A 25,544-nucleotide genomic window follows, 5' to 3' on the forward strand; every position below is an offset into this window, starting at 1 on the left:
TACCCTGATGGTTGCAACTGTAGTGGTTATGGTGGCTCGGGTTGCAGTTACATTTTATTTTTTTGATTTATTTTTTTTTTCTTGCCTCGTTTTTGCAGTCAATCTGGTGTATTATAAAAAGGAACGACCTTGGCTTTAAATTGGGTAATTGGCAACCTGATTAGCTATGAATTCAGAAATTATTGAAATTGAAGAAGAAAACTTCCGTGAAATAATCATTGTTGGTGCAGGACCTTGTGGGCTCGCAGCAGCCACGCGCCTATGTGAAAGTTGTCCCGGGTCCATTTACACTGAAGATGAACATCAACGATTCCACTGGTTAAAGCAAAGAGGAAGCAGAGTTAATCTTATTCATCATCACTCATTACAGAAGAAATCTAAAACAAATTATAAATGTAATAACTTCAAAGCAAGTGATATATTGGTGTTGGATGGTACGAGAGATTCTTTTATGGGCCAATGGGATTCACAATTTTCTGCCTGTCAAATTCCGTACCTTCGCTCACCTATGTTTTTCCATCCAGATCCTGTAAATATTGATGGTTTGGTAACTTTTGCCCATATGTATAAAAGGGAGAAGGATTTGATGGAGATTTCCAACGTGGTAGGGAAGGAATGGTCCAAGCATAAACAGAGAAAGTTGCAACGGAAGCGGGAAAAGAAAGTTCCTTTACCAACTGGAAAAACCAGTGGGGTTCATGATAAACCTGGAATCATTGATATCAATATGAGAGATTGGAAAGACTATTACCGTCCTTCTACTCCATTATTTCGTGATTTCTGCAATGATATAATTACTAGGTATAATTTGGAAAGTGTTGTAAAGAAGGATGAAGTAGTTTCTATAGCGTATAGATCAATCAAATTAGAAAACTCTGATGAATCAGGAAGGGGGATGGTTGTTACTACTGCTAGTGGAAAAGTATTTGGCTGCAAATCATGCATTGTAACTTCAGGTCATCGTGGCCAAATCAACTATCCTATTGCCCCATTCACTGATCCATATTTCCCCATTGGTAGTTGTCACACAACACATTTGTTTTCAAAGGAAGTTAAATTTCTTGGGGACGAAATATTCATGAAACCTAAAGTTGGGTTGAGAAGTATTGTAATTGCTGGTGGAGGTTTAACCTCGGCTCAATTGGCACATGTTGCATGTCAAGATCCTAGAATTGATAAAGTATATTTGTTGTTTCGTGGACAAATAAAGATCAAACATTTTGACTTTCATTTGGATTGGGTTACCAAGTATAAGAACGTTAAGAAATCAGCTTTTTATATCTTGGACACCGATGATGAACGGGCACAAATGGTTAATGATGCTAGAGAAGGTGGTTCCATCAACCCTGAATATTACAAGAAATTGAACCAACACGTTAAATCAGGAAATCTCGACTGGTTAACACATACCACCATTAGATGCCAAGAGTGGAACGGGGAATTGCAGTGTTGGAATTTAATTTTTGAGTCAAAAGTACAGAAAAAGGACAAATCGGTAGAAATGAAGGAAATAAGTTTAGAAAATGTTGATTATATTTATTTTGCAACTGGTATTACAGCTGATATTAACTCTCTTGGTTTTCTTGGTCCCGTGTTAAAGGAAAATCCAATTGAAGTAGTTCGTGGTTTCCCTTGTTTAACTGATGACTTGCAGTGGAACAATGAAGTCCCGTTGTTCATTCTGGGCAAGAATGCATCTTTGAAAATGGGTCCAACATCTGCTAACTTAGATGGGGCAAGGTTGGGAGCTGAGAGAATTGGATGGTATCTACAAGATCTTAAAAGTAGAGGTAAATTGGATTGGCTGCCTATAAGCTGCACTGAACTTGGTTGTTGTTCTCTGTCAGAAAACAGCACTTCCTTGGAATTCAAATTAGACCAAGGTGACAGTGAAAGTGAAGAAGAGCTTGAATCTAGTTTTGAAACTAGGCTAAAATTATCCAGTGGACAAATGAACTGGTACACATTACTTGAACAATAATAATACATATAGTTATAACAAAAGATAAATAAGTTATTTTATACACCTCAGTATGCAACAAGATCCTCGAGCTCTGTTTCATCCTCTTCAGTACTAAGACCATTCTCACGTTTCAACCATATTTTACTCACTCTTTTTAATGCAATGGTAGCACCGCCAGACCCGATTTGGGATGAAACCTGGAAAAACTTACTTGCTATCGATTTCAAATCATCGTCAATTAAATTATTTGACGCGACAAACATTGGCCATTGTAACATCATTAAAGCACTCTTCATCTGATGGTTTGGAATCCCATCTCGGTCGATATCGCTAATATTATCCAAATATGATACAAATTTGACTATTGATTTTGTCAACAATTGAATCTGAGGTGCTGTATAAGGTTCTTGAAAACATTTGCAAAGGAGTGTGATTAAAGAAGCCATGGTATATGACTGGTGGCTTACATCCATCCAAGAAATGACAAATTCCTTGCTGTTTATTGTTACCGAATCGATAAGTGACCTGTTTGGAACTAGACCTGGGAAGTCTTCTGGAGTTAGCAACCCTTTCTTGTTAATAAATTCAATTTCTGTTTGCATTTGAAATTTAGAAAACAATCTCATATATTCAAATGAATCTTGAGGATTATAACCTGGGTTGTTTCTGGTTCTATTGAGGATTTTAAGCAAGTCACGGAAGTGGTCATAACAGTCATTATGATAACCTCCCATAATATTGAATCCGTTCTCAACGATTATTCCAATCTCCCTTAAAACAAACTGTTCATGCTCGTCACCTGAGTTTATCAACAAGTCGATTTCTTCATCTGTCTGAAGAGTTCCACCATGTTTCGAACTTATACCGGCAAGGATTTCCAATGTAACAAACCAACTCTTGCAAAAGATCAAAACATTAGAACTTTTAATTTTTTTGATGGAATTCTTCAATAGAAGGTCTTTTCCACCTTTAAGATGAGGTCTCCAGTCTTGCTTTGGATTGGAAGCGTTAGTGGTGGTTAATAATAATACTGTTAAAAGCACACTTTCAATATTGGTGGTTAGCTGTCTATCATCTGCACTTAAAGCTGGGCCTAACAATTGCAAACACCGCGATAAATATACACAGTATACTTCTTCGTGTTTCTGAATTTTAGTTCTAAGGAATAAACATCTCGCCCCGATTGCTAAAACTGCTGCTAGTAGATAATTCGTGTCAGCAGCGTTTCTAAGGATCATATCACGAGCAGGATTGAAATAGCATTGGGTCTTTTCATCGTACGAACTAAACGGTAAGATAATATTTGCGAATTCATTATAAAATTCTTCAAGGTAAATTAAATCTTTCTTTCGCTTTACTCGAATACAGGTTAATGGAAGGTTTCTAACAATTTGACTTGGGTTGCTGAGAATTGGTGAAGGTTCCATTGAAGAGGTGGATACATCCTCAAAGTCAGTCTCAGTATTGCTTTGATTGTTTTCATAATTCATATCGTACATTAGACCACTCACCATATTATTCAAGTCCATAGCAAGAACATTTAAATCCTGTTCGCTGAAAAGCTCCAACATTGCAGCCTCATCAGATGGAGTACTTGTGATATTATCAGTTAAATGACCATTGCTTTTCCCACTAACGCTCGAATCCGAGTTTGGTGATACCTTTGTATCATTTAGCAAACTTAATATGGATGCTCCGCTATATTGCTTGTCGTCCAGTTTTAGTTTTTTAGTGGGAGGTTCCGGTTCCTTATATGGTGATTGAGGTGTCAGTTGACTATTGGGTTGCGGGGGTGGAAGTAATACAGGCTGTTTTTTGAGAGAACTGGGAAGAAATCCGGAGTAACCTCCGCCACTTGGTGGCGTGTGGATAGTCTCTGTTGTAGCAATAGGTGAATGATTTGGTTGACTGATTACTGAGTGGGGAACAATAGGTTGTGGCTGTGGTACGGGGAATCCTGTATTGGGTAATGGCGCTCCTGGAGAAGATATCTGTCCCACCACACGAGGAGGAACTTGGAGATGTTGAAGTTGTTGAAGGGATGGGGCAGGGAGTGGGTACCCGATAACAGGTGGGTGGTTGAGTTGTTGTTGTTGCTGTTGTTGTTGTTGTTGTTGTTGTTGTTGTTGTTGGTGTGGTGCTATTATATGTGGAAACTGCTGGCCCACATAGTGTTGACCAAAAGGTACTCCTAGTTGGTGCGGCAGAGAAGTTCTTTGGACCGGTGTAACATTTGGAGAATTCAGGTTATTTGGCAGCATGATGACACTTGCCGGTGATTGATACATTGGTCGTGGAAGTTGTTCTTGCCCCTGTTCTAGTGATTGTTCGTGGAATCTTGTTCTGTGATCCAACTGAGATCCTTCATATTCGGGTTTCATTTGTTGAGGCTGTGTTTGACCATGCGGATGATCCCCTTCTTGTTCCTGTTGCTTCTTTTTCAGTACTCGAAGAACCTTTTCGCCCACTTCTGGGTAGCTACATTCCTTTCGCAATCGTAAACACTGCCAACAATATGGTTTCCCTTCATCACATTTGATTTTCCGCCGTTTGCACTCTCGACACCCCCCCTTGCTATACACTCGTTTCTGTTGGGGAACTCTCGTTCCTAGATCCAACACTCCTGAAGACATGGAATATTATTAGTTTGATTCCCTTTTTTCCAGACTAGTGGTGTTGGTTTATGCTGTTGTGTTGGGGGACCCTTTTTGTGAGTTGAATTCAATATTTCAAAATAAATTGCGCATAGAAAGGTAGCTTTTAAGCCTTCAAATTAGTTATTGCTATAAATCAAAACAAAGATATAAAATTGTCTTTGAGCTAGTGTATCACCAACAAAAAAGTATATTGTGCTAATGGGTTAATTGTGCCTTTATTCGGACAAGATGGTAGAAGCAATAGCAAGTAGTAGAATGACGTGATAAGAATTAAATTTTGTGATCTCTGCTCGGAGTTTTTCTTCGCATGCGATTTGCGTTTGCCAATTTTCTATGTTTTCTTTGCGTGGAAGCTGCGTTTTCCAGATGTACAGAAATACTAAATATCATGCAATATTTACAGTAATGCCTGTAACAGTACAAGACGTATGATAAATTCTTTACAATCAGTTTACAACCTACTTCAGTCTACTTCTTCAAATGATTCCCGGGTCGGCTATGCTCTTCTAGACCCTAAAATTTTCTCTACTTTGCGCGATTTAATTCCCCCATTAGTCCCAATATTTGGTCAACTTTGCTTCACTACAAAACCAAACAATAGTATGGCAAGTTGAACTGATTTGGGGATCCATGCAAGCGGCGTTTCTTTTTTTTTGAGCATCGCTGAAATTTTTGCAATCTTACAGAATTAATTAATAAACCCGACTGTTATGAGCTCTGTTGGCAACCGTTCCTGGCATGATTTTACCCACTATGCATATTCCACAAAACGCAAGATGAATTTGCAAAGGGCTCATCTTAAGACAATAAGTGAATTTCACAAAAACTCATAACCATTAATTTTTTTGCTATATTAAACCTTGTTACTTTCAAATAATATATACATCTACAAATTATATAAATACTCTGTATTTTCTAGTACACAACCCTTAGTACTCATTTCCATCGTATACTTCCTGGATTGACCGTTTTCTAGTTTCACTAGGTGTAGCATTCAGTCCAGGAGTAATAATGGTAGGTACATTGACCGGAGTAGCCGTGCCCTCCAAAAACTCGTTAACATCAAAAGTGTCATCATCATGGTGTTCCTGGCCATTCCGTAATGTCGGATCCTCTTGATTCTCATTTTGCTTGGCCAATCTTTCAATCCAATCTTGTACTTGCTGAATGGATTGACCTTGTTTATCTATATTCTGTTGTAATCCTTTGATCATATCATCATCCTCTACTTCTTCGACACCAAAGTTTGTATGATGTATAGGTTCTGAAGGCATACTACTGCCATGCAATTCAGGAAATAACTGTCTAGGCGAAGAAAGTGAGGCAATTGGATCAGGGTCAAGTAAATGTTGATACATGCTATTCAGATTGGTATTACTCTTATCGGTATCATAATTCCTTATAATTTCTTCAATTGTACCTGGCGTAGAATCGACCTGTGATGGAACCCGAGCAGGGCGAGTGCTTTGAACGGAAGGAGGACTATTAGTTTGCTTATGTGCATCCTCTGTCAACATTAATCTAGGACGGTAATATGGAGCACCATTGGGTGCAGATGTTTGAGCTGTTGGTGGACGAGGCGCGGGCTGTGGTTTGTATTGTGTCATCATTTGATTAAACTGACCTTGGTCAACTTCAAGAATTTTACCAGCATTTGAGTTTCCATAAACTGTAGTTAAAAATTTCAAAATCTTTTCTAAAGTACGAGCTTGATTTTGGTTTCGTTCTCGAGTGAGATAAGTTTCCTGCCAAAGGGTCTTGTTATCTTTTCTGATACGACGCAAATCTTCAGTTATAACGTATTGATTCATTTTGATAGCTTCTAATTCTTTAAGAATTAATGGCAAATTGACATCTTCACTCATTGAACCCCCTACAGTTTCTTCTCCACTTTTGTTTCGTACAATTCTTTCTAATAAATCTTCTCTGTCGCGTATAAAATTGGGGTTTTCAAATTTCCAAGTCTCTTCTACACCGCCTTTGTCTTTACCCATATTCTGATTTAAAGTACCATTGCTGATATCTTGGACTTTGTGCCAGCCATACATATTCAATTGCCTGACAAAACTTGCAAAGTTGTTATGTTTGAAATACTTGGGCAAGATTTTCTTCATGAACTCTTCTCTGTAGAACACTTGAAATGTTTTACCATCCTCGTTCCACCTTATATATTCTTGGTTCAGCGGGTCGTTAACCATGGACCAAATTTTCATTACAAACGCAGGTCGGGATTTAGTACCTGCATTTTCTCTTCTTCTCTTACTTGAAGATGCTGGTGGTTGTGATTGTGTCAACATTTGTCTTTGGTCTTCAGGTCGAGAAAACATTCTGGGATTGAATGAAATTCCAGTCGGTATCGCACTTTCTGATAAAGGCGGGAGAGCCGGCAATTGAATTTGTGGCTGCTGGTTTTCTTGATGTTGTAACTCCTGATATTGTTTTAATTGCTGAATTTGAGGATGATAGTTGGAATTAATTACCATTTGGTTGTGAAGATCTTGGGACATGAGTCCATGATGCAATGGGCTTGCTAAATCCTGTGGTAAAAAGAGTGGTGTACGCCCTGTTGGCGGTTCGGGATTGTGGCTATTCTCATGATGCTCATTATCGAATCCTGTGTATAACTGTGCCTGGTTTAAAAGTGGAGTTAAGGATAGGTTGTCATTATTACTATTATTTGAGGTATTTGTTTGACTGGTTGAAGCTTGATTTGTAGGGTTGCTTCTGTTAATCACTTGGATATCGTTGTCTTCATGAGGTTCTGTGTTGAGAAGTTCAGTTATTGGGTCATTCACGTCCTCATATTCACTCATATTTGATTGATTTTAGGGGTGTATATTACAAGGTGCTGTTATCTAATTAAGGTTGTGTGAGATGACTAGTGTTTTTTTTTTCTGTTGCTCTTTAGCTTTGTTAGTAGTTATGATACTCGCTTCTCCGTAGTAATTTTTTTCCTTTATGGTGAAAAGAACAAAATGACTATTTTTGAAGGTTGTATTTAACTGTTGAGAAAACAGCAAGGTAAACCATCAAAAAAAAATAAAAATAAAAGAATTGTATAGCTATCTTACTTTATATCCTCGTGTTTATTATCGAGTAATTTAAAATTATATTAAAATTATGGTCCGTGCTAGCTGGCTGCTTCATAGAAGATTCTAGAAATATATCGCACGTGATGTCTCCTCCTTGGTGTCAATCTTTGGCCCGCCCGTTGGGAGTGCATATTAGATGGCGGGCATAATCTAAAAAAAATATTTTACTGTAATAAGATCTCGTTCATATTATTGTTGCTATATACACATTCATATATTCATTCATAAACACATTACATAAATATCGGCTGGCGACTAAAGCTTTAAATCTTCACGTTCCCATCCAGTACCTTTAGTTACTTTTAAACCGTAATTTGGTTGAGGCTTATCATAATCTTCAATTTGCATGGCAAATGGGTTTCTATCCGACTTTTGATTTAAATTAGCTAATGTGTGATTGACTTCTCTATGTTTAGCTTCATCGGCTCTAATTCTAAGAATCAAATCTTTAAATGAAGAGTTTTCAGTCAATTCTGGCCAATATTGAACAGCGATTTCGGGGATCTTCATATCGTTAAACCCAGTTAATTTTCCTGGGGTCTCTAACTCATGTACCAAATGGGTATAAGTACTGACAGCTTCTTCTTCAAGGTACCCCACAAATCTGTGGCAAAATCTTGGGTTGGCCAAGTAACACAAGAAAAAGATGTTCGCAAATACCCCTTGTCCAGCATAGATAATTGATCTGGTAAACCAACTAGGCTTTCCCAACTTAATGAAGGTAAGCAAATGCATTCTTTCATTATAAGCCTCATCCAATAAAGTTTCTATCCAAGCCTTGTCTCTTTTCAAAAGACGTAACGAGTGTAAATGACGGATAAATGAAGCCACAAAACCAGGCACACCAGCAATAGATTCTAAAAATATAACTCTAGTTAACCATTTCCCTTCTGTCATTTCATATCTAGTACCATCATGCTCACGAATATCAGTACCAGATAATTTCTTGTATCCAGTAACTTTATCAAAAGCACTACGACAAAATCTCATACCATGATAGGAAATCTTATCACCTAAAGTCTTTGGTTCACGATGTTCAAACATAACCTTTTCACATTCTTCTTGTGGGAATGAAGGGTGGGGAAAGATTGGATGAGTAATAAACTTTGTATCATTATGCTTTTCGATGTCTGTTTCTTTATAAACTTTGGTGCTGATATCAAAAATACTTGTTTTTGGGTCATTAGCAGGAGGTGGGTGCTGTTGAGCTAATGTCAGGGCATATCTGCACACTGAGGTTGTAAATATAGGTAATCGCTTGTTTAAGGTTGCTGTGGTAATCATTCCTAATTGTTTGATGTGAAGATGAATCATTGCAACATTTGATGGGATTCTTTCTGATATTTATAGGAAAGATTAAAATAAACAGGTTTTTTAAGGTCTATGTAAATTGCTCATATTTCGGAGAATCATCTTCGGATACTGGTATTGGGATGAAACAAAGGAAATATTTTGTAATGTATATTTCTCAATTTTAGCAACAAAAGAAAAAAAGCAACTCCAGATATCATTCCGTCAAAACCCGATCTCCACCAACTGTTGTTTTAGATTTTACATATTTGCAAAACGCCATTTGTACTAGGTGGTATGTAGCTAGATTTAAAAAGGGATCCTTGGTCATGGCGAGTTTTAACTGTGTCAAGCTGTTAAGGGGGTTACATAGTTTTAATAACCATTTAAGTAATTTTTTTTGCAGCATGCCGCGAAGCATTCAACGACCCATCTGTAATCTAGTTATTTAATAACCATGGATAAAGAAGATTACAGTAGCACTTGTCAACATAGGCTCCCGAGTTATTCCATGGAACGGAAATCTTGAGTCCATAGAACTTTATAAAAGAAAGGTATAGGCGAACAATCAAACTCCGACAAAGAGCATTATAAAAATAATTGCGGAATTTGATTGTTAACTTTATTTCGGAGTATTTTATAAAAATACGAGAATCAAAGCATGACCATAATAGTTACACATAAGGAAGTTTCAGGAACATGAGGCTGAAGTTAATTAGTGTTTGGCCAGCCATAATGTTACATTAGTAAGGAATTGTATTGGCTACGGAATAATTCGGGAGTTGAGTCATTCGCCGTTTAATTTCCGTATCACAAAAAACATTTATCTCCGTTTCCTTTGATCAATCTTGATTTAAAATTATATGTTTACAAGGGATATTAATGTCCGGTTTTTTTACCACAGTTTTATCAGATTGACCATGAAATTACAATACCTTGGCTAGTATTTATTTAGACTGAGATCTGAAATCAAAACAAATAATCGGAGTTAGTCTTTTCTTGTCCAATAATTAACGCCGTGTCAAACAAGTCACGTGGCATATTAAGGCAATTGTGTTGGTATTGCAAATTCCAAGTTATCCATCCACTAATATCTATTTGAAATAGATGTTAGTTGCTTTACTAGAAAATGCTTTTGATCAGTGGCGGTGATTTGCAAACTAACGCGTAATCAAGCAAATGCAAGTTTACGCGAAATATTGTATAAATTTGAACAAATTTTGCAGCAAACTTGGCGGTCCCCAAATAGACGAGAACAGAAATAATCAACATACCCTATTAGGTATGTATCTGACGTCAAATCGAGAGTTTTGACTAGATATGATGTTTTTGACGTGTATTTACTTGATATGGTATACAATTAATGATCTAGATTAATCAAGCATGATTCTAGAAACAATTGGTTTCATATGAGAATGAGTTACCAATGACAAGTTAGAAACTTACACCCAAACTGAAAATAAACACGAAGTAAAAGAATAACGTAAAAAATAATACGGGATCCAGGCCAAGCTTTATTGTTTCACATGCTAGATAACATGGAGCAAGGTTTAGACATACGTCATTCAACATTCGAAGGCTGAGGACAATGTGAGATCTTGTTTTATCAAATTTAGAGTAGTGATTGAAACACCAGAGTTGGTATTTAAGGGGGGGGAGAGCCTATATAATGAACTATATTGATTGAGAAACAAGAAAGTTTCCCTCCCTCTTTCCCCCATAAGTTGTCAGCAAACTTAAAAAACAAGCTTTTTATAGCAGGACTTTTAGACGAATCGGAAATCGACTCCTAGATATAGTTCATCCTGCATATACTTCTTCACATGACGAACACAACAAAGATTTTTTTTAAAGGGAAAAAAAACACCAAAACAAAAAAAAAAAGGAAAAAAATATTTTTTATCTCAATTTGACACCAAATTTTTCTTTTTGAACGAGACACACGTCTAGCTAACTTTTTTTAGAAATTATTTTTATATCCCCCTGTTTAAGGTTCAACCAACCATTACACCACTCTTGTTTGCTCCAACATTGCAATAAACTACATATATCTTGCACAATTATACGTCTACCATAGATAGTGCAGTATAACGCTCATTTTAAATCAATACCCACTTCAAATTTCCAACCTTTGATCCAGATCACAATAAACAATGGGATACAGTTTTTCTAATTTAACAGGTGATTCCTTTGGGATAGCAACCATATCGTTTGGTATCATCTCATGGGTGGTATCCATAGCAGGTGCTGCTGCATCCAATCAAAAGAACTTTCCCAACCTTTCTTGGTGGGGTCTAGCATACGAGGCAGTGATTATATTAGTAGTATTATTATTGTATTGTAACAATAATATTGAGTTGTATAAATTTACCCTTGTGGGTCTTATAGCTATTGCCTTTGTCTACAGTACAAACACAGTTAATAACCTTATCTACAACACCAACTCCAGTGCAAACTTAACCTGTGCTGCTGGATGCATCCTTTTAAGTATCTTGAACTTACTTTGGATCTTATATTTCGGAGGGCACCCTGAATCTCCAACGAACCAATTTATTGATTCCTTCAGCATCAGAAACCAAGGTCCAACTCATGACAACTTGAACAGAGCCATCAATAAATCAGAACAATATAACGGTGTCGAAGAATTAGGTGCCATGGGTGAACCTACCGCCACCACCACCACTTACAACCAAAGATTCTCATCTGTGGCAAGCGCAAGACCTGCTTCTAAACAATACATGTCATCATCACAATTGAATGGACTTGAAAATTCGTCTGACATACCCGGAAGAGACCTTACGCAAAGTAAGAGAAATACCATGTACCCGGAATCGGAACTAGGTACTGGGGTAACGTTCAGATATAAAGCTAAGGCATTATATAGTTATGATGCTAATCCTAGTGATGAAAATGAGATCTCGTTTAAGAAGGACGAAGTTTTAGAGGTTGATGATATCGATGGTAAATGGTGGCAGGCAAGAAGACCTAATGGTGAAATAGGTATTTGTCCTTCTAATTATGTCAAGTTGATTGAGAACTAAAGAGAAAATAAAATCACACCACTACAATAGCGTTCATATTTATTGGTCTTCTTTATCTTCTTGTATAATTTTTGTATATTTTTTTTTTGGTTTATCTTCGTTGTATAATATATGGATGTCTATTAAAAAGAAAATAAACTAATCATCGGAATGGAAGACCACTTCTGGATACCAATTTGGACTAATAATTCTCCTGACACCAATCTCCTTGTATAAGTTGTCAATTATTTTTCCATCTTCATCTTCCAACTTAATAACTTCAAAGTTACTTTCTATTCTCTTTGGAGTGACTGATTTTGGTAAAACAACAGTACCTCTCCAAATAGCCCAAGAAATTAAAACAGTGGCTGTGTGAACATGATACTTTTCAGCAATCTTAACCAAAGCAGGTTCAGTTAATAATGGTGAGTTTGTGGATCCCAAAGGACTATAAGCTTCTAACACAATCCCCTTTTCCTTACAGTAAGCTAATAATTTGTGTTGAGGTAAGTGAGGATGTAATTCAACTTGATTGGCAGCAGGAACGACGGTAGTCAGACTTGCTTGCAACAACTTTTCTAAGTTGTAAACGTCAAAGTTGGATACACCAATTGCCTTAGCACCGTGACCAACCAACTTTTGCATTTCTCTCCAAGTGTCAATGAAGTTCCAACCTTGGACAATATCACGATTTCCATCAGGTAAAGTTGGAAATTTAGGGTCATTCCCATTAGGATTCAAAGGAACCGGCCAGTGCATAAGATACAAGTCAACTTGGTCCAAACCTAATCTTGTTAAACTTTCCTTAAGACCATCACTTGGGTTCTTGTGGAAAGTACACCATAACTTGGTGGTGATGAAAAGTTGCTCACGGGGAATTCCCAGATCGCGAATGGCTTTACCAATGCTTTCTTCGTTGCCGTAAGCAAATGCGGTATCGATATGACGGTATCCTAACTTAAGAGCATGAAGAACAGCATTGTATACTTCTTCAGGGGAAGATTGCCAAGTTCCCAAACCAAGGACTGGAATTTCAGCGTTGTTATTTAATTTAAGGGTAGCCATTTTTGTTGCAAGAAAATGTGTTATGCTAAGAAAAAAGGAAAACGTCCCCCCACAGAAGATTTGACGTAATTTATTTTTTTATTTATACTTTGAAAGCAAAAGGATCAAGGATTGATTTTCGGATTAAACGGTTTTGTGGAATCACCAGGGTTATTCCGGTAATACTTCCGAAACTGGAAATATCGTGAGCTAAACTAAGTTAGCAAACATTGTCTATAAATATGGTGTGAAAACTTCATTGTTAAAAATTGTGTAATTTTGCGTGGGCAGGAAATATTTAAGCCATGGGCTTATATTGTTCATTTTAGAAATACTACGTCTAGACCTATTTATCGCTAACCTTGGCCTTGCCTTCACCGACAAAATCTCCATAAACATCGAATCTTCTTTGATAATGTACAGGGATACCATCTCTAACCTTGGGAATTGCATCCTTGTCCAATTCAGCATATATAATTTCCTCCTCTTCTTCCCCAGCTTCTGCAATGACTTTCCCCGAAGGATCAACCACTAAAGAGTGACCATATGCTTGATATCCACCTCCTTCAACATCTCTTGCTGGTGAGCATAAAACAACGTACATTTCATTGTCGACTGCCCTAGCTCTGGCTAACAAATGCCAGTGCATAGGTCCAGTAGTGGTGTTGAAAGCACCGGGATAGAACATTGCAAATGAACTATATGGACTACGAGATGCAATTGAAGCTAACTCGGGGAATCTGATATCGTAACAAATACCCAATCCAACATTTCCAAACTCACCTAATTTAAACACAGTAGCCTTATCACCTCCTGTCAAGGTCAATGATTCTTGGAACGTGATTCCATTAGGAATATCGATATCAAACAAATGTACCTTACGATGCTTGGCAATAATTTCTCCTTCAGGTGAGAATGTAAGAGAAGTGTTGAATATTTTGTTTCCTTCTTCAGGAGCAATTTCTGGGATCGATCCCCCAACAATGAAAATACCATGCTTTTTAGCCAATGAAGACAAAAGTGTAGTTGTTTCTCCAGTAGGAATCAATTCGGCATAATTTCTAAATTCGCTAACTGCATAAGGAGAGTTGAAACATTCTGGCAACATAACCAAGTCAAGAGTGGGGGACTTAGTTACAGCTTCTTCAACAAACTTGGTGACTTTAGTTAAATTGGCAGCTTTATCTGCACCTGCTTTCAATTGGATCAAGGCGATCTTCAATGATTTAGATAAGGGAGATTTTAATACTGGTGGAACTGTCATATTAGTTTGGTGGTAAAGAGTATGTTCTGACTCATTTTAAAACAGGACTCGATCAAATCTAGATTTATTTGTGCCTGTGCGCGCGCAAATGGCTGTGGATTTTCAAAGAAGTTAAGATACCGAGTCAGTTAATCTTCTTGACTTCTCCTTCTCCTTCTTCTCCTACAAATCTGATGGTTAACTTTCGTTAATTGATGAATTATTAATTACTCTATAAATCTATAAATTAATGGAACGGTTGAACTTCAGAATCACCACCGGATTCACTTTTAATTGACTCCTCTTCAACAATCGTATTTCTAGACCTATTTCTCAATTGAATAAATATAAATACGGTAGAAAGAACAACACCCAATCCAGCCAACCCCATACCCATATAGAATGCATTTCTCATGCCATGAATAGTGGTGGGAAGTCCTGGCTCCATATGTAACGTAGTATAACGTTCTACTGTACCTGCAAATCCCAACCCTATGGAAATAGAATAGTTGACAAAGGTAGACACTAAAGAGCCAGCAATTCCTTGTTGTCGTCTAGGCAAGGCCGAACTTAACAATATACAAGCAGCAGGAAACGACATATCCATTCCCAATGGTTGAATGATCAAACTAACAAATTTTTGCGCCCAGTATATTTGTCCCACTGGTCTAGTTCCCATGAGAACACTCCCGACAAGGAACGCTATCATGGCTAAAAACATAACCACCGCTGAAGGAATTTTAGTTAATAAAATAGCAGTTCCAATAGCAGCTATGAATCCCATTGGACCAGTTGTTATATTAAGTACGGCTGCCATAATGGGGCCAGATTCGTCAACTAGTAGAGCCCATCTGAACATATAGAATAGCCAAATCCCAAAACATGACCAACCAGCAGCAATACATCCTAATATAAACCCAGTATCTCCTTTCAAAACTGATGGAGGAACTAAAGGATCCTTTACTTTGGTTTCAACAAAGTAAAATACACCTATGCACAAGAACCCCACAATCAAAAGTACATAAACATAAGGTTTCTCCCATCCAACATTTGGACCTTGGTTAAAGGAAAAATTAATAAATATTAACCCACTTACACCGAAAATTGAGCCCAAGTAATCAAATGAACCTTGAGACTTGACGCCTATTCTCTTGGGGATAACCCAAAAAGCAGCAACTGCAAGGGCAATACCTATTATCCCACATACCCAGAATGACCAAGCCCACCAAACTTTGACGGTGAAAAGCCCACTGAAAAGTGCACCAAGAATGAATCCCAGTGGAGCAACTGCGCCAAAACAGGCCATACATATATTTTTCTTTTTCGACTCAGGGTAGAATGATCCAATTAATGCTTGTGTATTGGGCATCATTATGGCCGGTCCAATACCTTGAAATGCTCTCATAATATCGAAAAATACAGTAGATGTAGTTAACCCTGCAAATCCACACATCAATGAAAATACTCCAAACCACACATACCCAATTATGAATAACTTCTTATATCCATACATATCACCTATTCTTCCTGAAATTAAAATAAAAGTACCAACAGTCATGGAAAATGCTGCAGAAAACCAAGAAATTTCACCAGGTTGATCGCCAACGTTAAATGTTTCACTTATTTGGATAGAAGTGTTCATGGTTTGTGCCACCGCCGCCTGGGTTATTAGCTGAGACATACACATGAATATCATAAACAAAATTTCTCTGAATGTTGATATTTCTTCGAAGTTTGGTTCTGCAAAGTATACCACTGAAGCTTCTGAGGCAGTCTTGGATACCTCTTTGGTCACTGGTGCCTCTGTGCTGTGTACGATCGTATCCGATGTTGTCTCTGTCATCGGTATTCCTTCTACTGCTTCCATCTTAGTTATCATGTTGCTGTTAGTTGTAATTCTAGCTTCATTCACAAACTAATTGAACAAGTTCTAAAAAAAAAAAAGGCAAACAAATCTTGAATCAGCAAGCAAGGGAAGATGAAGCAAATCTTGGCTTTCTCCGGGATTTGTTAAATATTTTTTTTAAATTCCAAAAACAACAGGCATGGGAAGCCGTTCCGAGATGCCAAATTTACGATCCGGAAAAAAAAAGAAATTTCTGGATAAAGTTCTAGCTGAGTTCGTGTGTAGTCTCTGATTTAAGCAACTGCTTACGCTGGTATTAAATGTCGCTATTTGGTATAACTTATTAATACAAGGCATGTTGTTGGAAGTGATTTGAAATTCAGGGAGGCGCATAATTCAGCTTATTAGTGACTTATTTACCCCTCTGATATTGTCAGTGCACTTGTTTTCTCCGCAGTGCCGGGCAGAAACGGCATTTGGCATCACTTAAGCCTCTATATTTTCTACTTCAAAGCTCAAAACTACATTTAGCGGTTGCAAAAAAAAAAAGTCTATTAATAATATTTTCCTTACTCATCATCTTCATCTGCTGCTTTATAAAAATCATGTAGATACTCCTGCCCCTCGGTTTTCTTTAACCACATCAAATGAGGAATAAAGACTTCCTCACATCTCTTGGTATTCTCCTCAAAATCTTGAGCCACATAGGAAAGGTACCGACCCATGTAATTTTCTTGAAGACTCACGCCTGCAGTACCATCAATGGGTTTACCTGATGCATCATAATAATTATGACATAACCCTTCCGTGAAGAATTGCAAGACTCGTAAATCAAAATCATATCCTACATTTTCATTGATTTGCAGGTACATTCTAATATGTTCACCATCTTCATAAATTAAATCATGGTTATCAACCAACCAATTAGGATAAAATTTAGGGTATGACAAATGCATGAATATGACATCAACATCTCCAGCAGTTGGATCCTCAATGGCATCAATTGGGTCGTAATGCGCCAATGCTTTTGACGCAAATTTTCCATCATTTTTGCTGTAGTATCCTGTCCATTTGAATTGCTTTAATGTTTGATGCCATGGCTCCTTCATTACGTGGGCAGCAGCAATAAATGTTTCTTTGTCACCTTCACCGGCTGAACCTTGAGTAAGTAATGGATAATAGTAATGAGGTCCGAATACATTGTAATACAAACAAAGAAGTAACGTCTTTAAATGGCTGGTTTTGTTAATAAGCAACATACCGGTTTCGGAAGTAGGATCAGGCAATGTGTTCTCAAAATCATGGAACCAAGAGTCAGCAAATGTATATGCCGTCAAAGGCTTTAAATTCTCAACTCCTCCTGCCATAAAGACATCGTAATCGGTGTATCTCAACTTGTTAGGCTTAACGTCTACTTGGGCAATTTCATAAAATTTTGGATTGGTGGTTCTAGCCCATGCATCTGGCCATAAAAGTAATTGGTTTTTCCTGTATAAATCTGATTCGAACAAGTAATCCGGATCTCGTGCTGGGAAATTATCTGAATCCAAGTATAACACATTTTCAAATCTGGAACTCAAGATGGCCAACATCTTGTATTGATAACCACCAATATCAAATCTTTCCTTTAATTTTCGGGACAATATTGAATCAAAAACATTGCATCTAGCATTGAATTTTGGTAAAACCTTGTCACAAAATTCTTGATCGACATCCTCGAAGGAAGGGATAAACAATTCAATTGGAAATTTAGCCCCCGTGGCACGAAGTTGTTTGATGACTAAGTATGATAACCAAGTGTATTGGCCACCACCAACCAAGACATAACCAGAAGACCCATGATACTTCTTCCAGTCCTTATCAGAGGGAAGGATGTTACCAAAGGTGCTAATACCATAATCATTGATTAATTTAGGAATCTGTTCAGTGACATATCGGTGATGACTATCTTTCAACTCTTTATATGTCTGATCGGAAATATCCAATACATTTTCCAAATATTCTTTGTTGAGATTATGGGTAACATGAGTGGAAAACATTTCATGTGCCTTCTCAGTCTTGTATCTATCCTTAATTGAAGGTTGCTTTATAGCAAACTTTTCCAACTTGTCAAAGAAGATGGTATAGTCTCTAATTTTCTTAATCTTAAACCTTGATAGAGGTCGTGGTTGGGCAAATCTATCCTTGCTAAACCAACCGCCGCCTGATTTCTTAGGTATTGCTTCGTCTTGAGGTTTATCAAGGTGTTCTCCTGGTTGTGGTCTTTTATTTCGCTGCGTGTGGCCACGATTTAAGGAATTTTCAAGAATGGATGCTAGATTATTACCACTCTGTCCACTTTGCGAACTTCTCAAATGTAATCCAATTAGCAATAGTAGAATGAGCAATAGCCAGCGGTATTTGGGTCTCATCATAGACAATGGTGATAAGAAGGAAGATTAACTAAAAGAAAACTTAGTTATGCAGAATTACGACACGGCAAAAAGATGGTCTAAAATGGTGATTGTAGATAAAGCTAATTTCAATTTGTGGTGCGAGATGCCTCAGTGTGGTATTTTCTTTCTTTTTTTTTTTTTTGATTTATGCGAGCAAGCCGTTTTTTACTTCAAGGGCGGGATCAAATTAGAACACGCGACTAAACGCGCAATACAATTGGCGATAGCAATCTAAATATTCTCTTTGTGTCGTGAATCTAGTAAACCAATACAAATAGAGTTGATCTTAGTCTGTATGGTACTAAAGTCACATTTATAATGAAAGTAGTGATAAAGTAACATAACGATAGTAAGTAATATAACAATCGCAACACAAATTTATTAGCAACCATGTGCCTGGAATAACGCGAAAATAGATAACACTACACAAAAAGAAAAATGGTTTCAGATCTTTGACGTCAATTTGAGATTTGTTTACTGGGATACTATTGATTGAAGTCAGTAACAATTTGAAGCAAACGCATAGTCAAGCTTCTTATCATGTATTGTTTCTTGAGTTTGGTTATTGGTTAGTACTTTCAGCAAGCTGCTGTAAGTATATGCACGTGTGTTATCTTCCCCTCTGCGCCATCGCAAATCTCTCATTATGGATACCGCTAAAGGACCCTGATAAAGTTAAGATTCATTAGGTTATGTTTTGATAACCTTCATGTTCATATTAAGTTATCTCGTGTGGCACCCGAACAATCCGTTTTTACCACTGTGCAGTTTAGTGGGGATCAAGTTATTTTTCTTCGGACTTTAAAACCATCTTTTGTTTGCTTATAAATATCTGAAATAAGCAACCACTTTATGTTTTCCTCAAACAGAACTACTATCCTTAAGAGAATGACACATACCGGTAAATTGCTTGACATACCCAAGTCATCTTCATTCACCAAACGTATCAAGCCTGATAATCGAATCCCTACAGTTGAAGTAGCTTTGAAGAATGAAAATGGAATTACTAATACACCTAGAAATTTGTTAAGTGGTGGATTTTCATGGACTTTGCCTACTCCTAGAAAAGAATATGAGTTCCTTACTGCCAGTCCAAATGCATTGAGGGATTTGGGATTAGATCCTCAACAAGCTGAAGACCCTGTTTTTCAACTGATTGTAAGTGGAGAATTTTATGAAGATAAGGTAACTTTCGAAAAGGAAGGATTCCCTATGCCATACTCGCAAGCTTATGCAGGGTGGCAATTTGGGCAATTTGCAGGACAATTAGGTGACGGAAGAGTTGTCAATTTGTTTGAAGTACCCAAGGTGTCGTCGTCGTCTTCTTCTTCTTCTTCTTCTTCAAACCCCGCAAATCGTGATAAATATGAAATTCAGTTAAAGGGGGCAGGAAAAACTCCATATTCTAGATTTGCTGACGGAAAAGCTGTTTTGAGATCTTCAATTAGAGAATATATCATATCTGAACACTTGAATGCTATTGGTATTCCATCTACGAGAGCACTTGCTTTGACATACTTGCCATCTACTATTGCCCAACGTCATGGTGCCGAAAGATGTGCTATTGTGGCCAGATTTGCCGAAAGCTGGGTTCGATTAGGTTCATTTGATTTGTATAGATGGAGAGGTGACCGTGAAGGAATCAGAGATTTATCAGATTACGTCATAGAAGAATTGTTCACGTTCAATAATACTAAATTTGCTAATTTCAATAGGATTATAAATTTGAAGACGGATTTGTTTAATTCCAACTCAAATGTAATTGGAGAATTGAGCGATTATGATAAGATGTTTTATGAGATTATTGTTAGAAATGCGGAAACAACCGCTCTTTGTCAATGTTATGGGTTCCTTAACGGAGTGTTGAATACTGATAACACTTCGGTATTGGGACTTACTATTGATTTCGGTCCTTTTTCCATCATGGACAAGTATGATCCTAATTATACTCCTAATTCAGAAGACCATGAAAGACGATATGGTTATAGAAATACCCCTACTGCTATATGGTGGAACTTGACTCGTTTTGGAGAAGATTTGGCTGAGTTAATAGGTGCAGGGCTTGAATTAGTAAATACGCCAGAGTTTAAAGAAGGAGTAAAGGAAGAATGGGAAGATTCAATTATTAAACGAGCCACTAAGATTATTGAAGTTGGTGGAGATATGTTCCAATATGCATTCACCAAGAAATACGTGGAGACATTTTTCAATAGATTGGGTTTGGCTCATGAATTAATTGATGTTAAAAATCCAGATTTCCATCAAATAAATTTAATTGCTCCTTTATTGGAAATTTTACTTAAGCTTCAGACTGATTTCAATTTATTCTTTTTGACTTTGCAAAATATTAATTTGGACCAAGCAGACTATGTTTCAATTGCTGAGAATGAGATATTGAAGGATGTTGATTTCAACAATGTTAGACATGATAAGTCTAGCTTGTTAAAGGAGATCGCTGAATGGTTAATTACTTATCAAGATTTGAAAGTTAAATCTTTAGCATATGAATCCAGACCAGATCCAAGAAACTATAATCCATTGTTTTTACCAAGAAACTGGATTTTGGATCAAGTAATTGCCCAGGCTCAAGAATCAAGAGGGGAAAATATCACGCACCTTAAGAAATTGGAAAAAATGAGTTTGAACCCATTTGACAAGAGTAAATGGGGAGATGAATTGAAAGAACTTGAAAATTCATGGATACTTCAAGGCCAAAAGGGAGATGAATATGCCATGTTACAATGTGGATGTAGTAGTTAGATGCAATTGTATATTAAAACACGCAAAAAAAAAAAAAAACAGACTATCTTGCATACACTCTAGTTACTAACTAAAGAGGAATACTCTCATCCTTGTCACCACAAGGGGAATACGTATAACGTTGTTGGAATTCGATGCCTAAACTGGAATCAGTATTTGAAGAAATTGATTTACCACGAATGACATCACGTCTGTCACCAATACCAAAATCTGAACCTGCAATACTTCCAGGAGCTCCCTGGGCCATATTAAGTCCAAATCCTTGATAATCTGGATGGTCCAGGATTGATTCACGCGTTAAATCACAAGTATCATTAGTTGCATTGTTATGGAACCCACATGGGGAATAACTGTAAGCTTCTTTACCATACTTGCCAGCGTTTCTAGCTTTGCAAGGAGTGTAATCAGCTACTATTTTTTCGAAACCGGACATATTGTATTTAGTTATTGACTTCTATGATAGAAATGAGCAAATGAAAGAAGAAGCGAAATCTAAAGGTATTTATAGGCTACGATGGGGATTACAGGGGGGATTTATAAAAAGCAAATAAAGTATAAAAACTTGTATATTATTGCGGTTGCGAAAATAAATGATGAATTTTAAATTGCCTCGCGGGGAAGGCTTACGTGGGGGGCGAGGGTGTACAAAATCATGCACACTTCCTATCTTAGCGTATGACATTTGCTTGTAGAAATTTCAGTTATATTGTTGTTTACATAATAGATAATATTGTTTTGAAGTACGATTTAATTTCTAAGCGGCGGACCCTTTGGAATGTTCTATTTCATAGCCTCAGGATCCGACACATATCCGATTGATAAAATGTTCGGCCGATTTTTTTTTAGTGCTTCAGTTCGAGATGCATTTAGTAGATTCAGCTAAAAGTGTATAATAAGTAAACTGAAATTACTGCTGAAGGGATCTTTGACCTGCAGGGAACTTTCGGGTTAGTTCTTTGCTTGCTGTGGCAATAAGAAAAATCCGATTCTATAATTAAAATTTATTATGCATATTAAGGTAAAAGGAAATAACTAAATACAAGAGGTCTAGCCTCGCTAAGTGGTAATTTTTTGGATTCTAACCGGAACTTTAATCCTGACATAATCGTTGTTTGACAATAATATTGTCACTTTGATATGGTATAATCTACTCATAAAGCAAGATTGGAAATCTGGAACCAAATTGAAACGATCATAAGATTTCATTAAAGTTGGGCTTCCTTCAAATCCTTTAAGAACCAAACTTTCTAAATTAACACCAACGTTTATAGAAGTTTTAGCAGTATTATCTTTAATATCCCATTTAATTAGTTTAGAATTGAATTTCGCATTATTAATTTTCATATCTGAAACATTCAAGTTAAGTTTCTTTTCTTCCAATTCACATATTGCCTTTAAATCATCAACCAATCGTTTCTCTACTTTGAAATTATCAGCTCCTAAAGTCTTACATAAAGTGTACAACTCAGTAGAAAGTTTTTGGAAAGGTATGATAATATTGTTTTGGAATGTATCTTCATCCTTGAATCCTCTGTTATTTTCAATTTGCTTGTTATATATTAAATCATGGTTGAATTCAATAGGGATAGGTAATCGACGAGAACGAATAGTCAGTACTGCTAATTCAGCCGAAATCATCTTGATGGAAGGAGGAGTGGAATTCTTGCTTCCCAAGGGAAACGAAACAGACAAGTCCAAGGGAATATCAAATTTCCATGAAGGGACTATATCATCTATCGGCTTTTCTCTAAATCTAGATGGAGGGATATAACACACACAATATTCTTGTTTTGGAGTAGACAAGTTTAAGGTGCCAATATTCTTGGTGCCAGTTATAGAGTTTTTCATGAGTGGTAAAAATATATCATACTTCTCCACAATCTTCTTTGCTTTAATATCACGGTACGCATCACGTCTATATGCTTGTTTGCATTTTGCCAACTCTATTTCTGTTTCTGTCAATTGCCTACCGATATCTACAGTAGCATTGAATTCATTGTTTTCAATTGATTTTATCATTTGCTTACCAGCTTCAATCTTCTCTTTAACTCGGCTGATCAAGTTGTTATACATTAATTTATTTTCCAACAACTTCATCAATCTTTCATTATCAGTAGGAATCCTAGTTCTTTGAACCACACGCACATAATTCGTCAATTCCTTTAAAATAGTATATTCATCACCCTTGGAGTTAATTAATCTCTTGTCGATTGAATATGCACTGGTATTAATCTTACCGAAATCCTTTTCCCATGTGGATTTTTTACCAATAAATCTCGCCATGACCCCATAACTTATCGAAGTATCCAACAATGAAAAATCTTTGATTTTATTATGTTCTCTGTCGGGGAAATGAGCCAACTCCCAACGAGACATACCGATTGTAGGAGGTAATTCAACGTGTTTGGACAAGTTATGTTCGTTACATTCAGAATCTAACAAATTGTTTGGAATCCTGAATGTGAAAATCCGTTTATAAACCTTATTGGGAAAAATTGTTTTCTTGTCTCCAAATGCTAGGAAAGTGCCATCAATAGGATCAAAAATATTAGGGCATTCGTAAGGGTTACCAAAATCAGTGACCAACCTGTTAATATGTGCTTCGTTCCAACTTCCGTAAAAATCGAACATTTCCAAGAATTTTCGGATCCGGACTGGACGTCTATCCAGCTTGTCATTCTTGTTGGCAATCATGAAATTACCTTCAAATAACAAATAAAACATATCAAATGGTATAGGTTTGTCCGACGTGTTTCTGATCTTAATATACCCATTCAACAAATCACCTTGCTTATATTCGAATAATGATGGATCAACATGTTCAGGCTTCTTACCAATCTCACAAATATCTTTGGTGAAAAAAACTTCAATCTTTACGGCTTCAGAAATCTTGTGAGATGCAAATGTCAAATTAGGCAACCGGTGAATATTATCTAAAATCGTTTCCTGCCAAGCGTGGGTGTTTTCATCAGCAATAATGAAGTTATTGTTTAAACTGGAAATGAGATCGTCGTCTTCCTCAGTAGTAGTGGATCTGGTGTTTGCGGAATCGCTTGCTCCGAGCGATAATTGCGCGTGGGAACTGGAAGATAAGGAAGTACCATGATCATCTGACGTGATTGAAGGGGTATCCTGGTAGTTTGGGGGTGGGTTATCATCCCTTTCTTCATTTTCTGGAACTGTGGCATTCATACGAATAGTGTTCGTAAACATGGAATAAGAAGGTAAAATGCTTCCTACGGTTTCATCATATGAAGGTTTATTGACAGATTTGTCGTATTCATGAAACCCCAGCTTGGTGCTTTCGGAAAGGTCAACCATAATTAAAAAATAAAAGAGGGTATGGTTGGATATGAAGGAATACGTTCAAATATAGAGTTTAAAAAAAAACTACAAAGGGATAAAACCTTTGGTTTATTTATAATTTTGAAAAGTTCGGATTTTATTTGTAAACTGTTTATTTGTTTCTCCGCCTCAAGTGACTAATTCTTCTGTGTCTAACAATAGAATGTAAAATTGGATTATTAAGCACAAAGGTGCGGAATTTATTTTTTTGCGCTCAAATTGGTTCTATCTGTTTCTATTTCGCAATTTAACCGGGAACATGAACCCGAGTCAAACAAGCTGAAACTGAACTAGATTTGCAAATCACCATTTAGTGTTAAACAATGCCATAACTATATCATCTAGCTAATTGTGATGTGGTATGACCCCGTTAACACATAATTGTGATATAAATATTGAATAATTAGCCACAATATCCCAACAGTAGTTTATATTAGTAGATGAACATACATCAACAAAATTTACGAGAAATATTATCTGGCCTATCACATGATATTGTCTCATATGCACGCAGAGTCAAAACAATAGATCCATTCGAATGATTGGTTGTTCAAATGCTTTAATCTTTTATAATAGTACAAACAGCCGTTTTAGTACTATAGTCATTTTTCATCTTGCATGCATGAGGTGTAAGTTAGGTAAGGGTGCGTGAGTCATCGTTTAGGAAATATACAAATTCGATAGAACAAAAAAATCCACAATCTGAAAATCCAATAGTCATTAGCTTAACAGGGGTAATCTGAAGTTTGACTCATTTCGAGAAGCTCTTTTTCATTTAATCTCTAAAAACTGGATCATACTCGAAGGTACTTTGTTTACAAAGTTTTCAAGGGGGATTTCCTTTTAAAT

The 25,544-nt window shown here is 36.8% G+C and overlaps 13 protein-coding genes across 13 annotated transcripts; 3 read left to right on the plus strand and 10 right to left on the minus strand. All coding sequences in view use genetic code 12, as the record gives it.

The window, feature by feature from the left end:
• Nucleotides 1–166: 166 nt before the first annotated feature.
• SPAPADRAFT_139118 (uncharacterized protein) lies at nt 167–1,981 on the plus strand (the record flags this gene model as incomplete). The annotated part of the gene is made up of 1 exon (XM_007375595.1): nt 167–1,981. One exon carries the CDS (start codon nt 167–169, stop codon nt 1,979–1,981), a length of 1,815 nt encoding a protein of 604 aa, XP_007375657.1.
• Nucleotides 1,948–5,010, minus strand: LYS143 (Lys143p; the record flags this gene model as incomplete). Its single annotated transcript, XM_007375596.1, has 3 exons — nt 1,948–3,771; nt 4,033–4,151; nt 4,365–5,010. 3 exons carry the CDS (start codon nt 4,594–4,596, stop codon nt 2,029–2,031), a joined length of 2,094 nt encoding a protein of 697 aa, XP_007375658.1.
• A 539-nt stretch (nt 5,011–5,549) lies between these two features.
• CTA8 (stress-responsive transcription factor) lies at nt 5,550–7,225 on the minus strand (the record flags this gene model as incomplete). The annotated part of the gene is made up of 2 exons (XM_007375597.1): nt 5,550–7,157; nt 7,181–7,225. 2 exons carry the CDS (start codon nt 7,223–7,225, stop codon nt 5,550–5,552), a joined length of 1,653 nt encoding a protein of 550 aa, XP_007375659.1.
• Nucleotides 7,226–7,878: 653 nt separating this feature from the next.
• On the minus strand, nt 7,879–9,013 carry AOX2 (alternative oxidase; the record flags this gene model as incomplete). The annotated part of the gene is made up of 1 exon (XM_007375598.1): nt 7,879–9,013. One exon carries the CDS (start codon nt 8,994–8,996, stop codon nt 7,968–7,970), a length of 1,029 nt encoding a protein of 342 aa, XP_007375660.1.
• A 1,890-nt stretch (nt 9,014–10,903) lies between these two features.
• Nucleotides 10,904–13,112, minus strand: SPAPADRAFT_61459 (Aldo/keto reductase; the record flags this gene model as incomplete). The annotated part of the gene is made up of 1 exon (XM_007375599.1): nt 10,904–13,112. The coding sequence occupies one exon, from the start codon at nt 13,085–13,087 to the stop codon at nt 12,182–12,184; it is 906 nt and encodes a 301-aa protein (XP_007375661.1).
• Nucleotides 11,156–12,043, plus strand: SSU81 (osmosensor; the record flags this gene model as incomplete). The annotated part of the gene is made up of 1 exon (XM_007375600.1): nt 11,156–12,043. One exon carries the CDS (start codon nt 11,156–11,158, stop codon nt 12,041–12,043), a length of 888 nt encoding a protein of 295 aa, XP_007375662.1.
• Nucleotides 13,113–13,412: 300 nt separating the features above from the next.
• NIT3 (putative hydrolase) lies at nt 13,413–14,330 on the minus strand (the record flags this gene model as incomplete). Its single annotated transcript, XM_007375601.1, has 1 exon — nt 13,413–14,330. One exon carries the CDS (start codon nt 14,328–14,330, stop codon nt 13,413–13,415), a length of 918 nt encoding a protein of 305 aa, XP_007375663.1.
• A 4-nt stretch (nt 14,331–14,334) lies between these two features.
• MNN2 (Mnn2p) lies at nt 14,335–18,708 on the minus strand (the record flags this gene model as incomplete). The annotated part of the gene is made up of 2 exons (XM_007375602.1): nt 14,335–16,049; nt 16,386–18,708. The coding sequence occupies one exon, from the start codon at nt 18,567–18,569 to the stop codon at nt 16,725–16,727; it is 1,845 nt and encodes a 614-aa protein (XP_007375664.1).
• SPAPADRAFT_55850 (uncharacterized protein) lies at nt 14,557–16,512 on the minus strand (the record flags this gene model as incomplete). The annotated part of the gene is made up of 2 exons (XM_007375603.1): nt 14,557–16,049; nt 16,386–16,512. The coding sequence occupies 2 exons, from the start codon at nt 16,510–16,512 to the stop codon at nt 14,557–14,559; spliced, it is 1,620 nt and encodes a 539-aa protein (XP_007375665.1).
• Nucleotides 18,709–19,478: 770 nt separating the features above from the next.
• Nucleotides 19,479–21,350, plus strand: SPAPADRAFT_139014 (uncharacterized protein; the record flags this gene model as incomplete). The annotated part of the gene is made up of 1 exon (XM_007375604.1): nt 19,479–21,350. One exon carries the CDS (start codon nt 19,479–19,481, stop codon nt 21,348–21,350), a length of 1,872 nt encoding a protein of 623 aa, XP_007375666.1.
• Nucleotides 21,351–21,420: 70 nt separating this feature from the next.
• SPAPADRAFT_61463 (uncharacterized protein) lies at nt 21,421–21,597 on the minus strand (the record flags this gene model as incomplete). The annotated part of the gene is made up of 1 exon (XM_007375605.1): nt 21,421–21,597. The coding sequence occupies one exon, from the start codon at nt 21,595–21,597 to the stop codon at nt 21,421–21,423; it is 177 nt and encodes a 58-aa protein (XP_007375667.1).
• A 345-nt stretch (nt 21,598–21,942) lies between these two features.
• On the minus strand, nt 21,943–24,192 carry SPAPADRAFT_61464 (uncharacterized protein; the record flags this gene model as incomplete). The annotated part of the gene is made up of 1 exon (XM_007375606.1): nt 21,943–24,192. The coding sequence occupies one exon, from the start codon at nt 24,042–24,044 to the stop codon at nt 22,407–22,409; it is 1,638 nt and encodes a 545-aa protein (XP_007375668.1).
• A 50-nt stretch (nt 24,193–24,242) lies between these two features.
• On the minus strand, nt 24,243–24,722 carry SPAPADRAFT_61465 (uncharacterized protein; the record flags this gene model as incomplete). The annotated part of the gene is made up of 1 exon (XM_007375607.1): nt 24,243–24,722. A coding segment is annotated over one exon (388 nt), but the record flags the coding sequence as incomplete, so codon positions are not given.
• Nucleotides 24,723–25,544: the final 822 nt, after the last annotated feature.

Source organism: Spathaspora passalidarum (assembly GCF_000223485.1).
Source record: "Spathaspora passalidarum NRRL Y-27907 unplaced genomic scaffold SPAPAscaffold_4, whole genome shotgun sequence".
NCBI classification, from domain to species: domain Eukaryota; kingdom Fungi; phylum Ascomycota; class Pichiomycetes; order Serinales; family Debaryomycetaceae; genus Spathaspora; species Spathaspora passalidarum.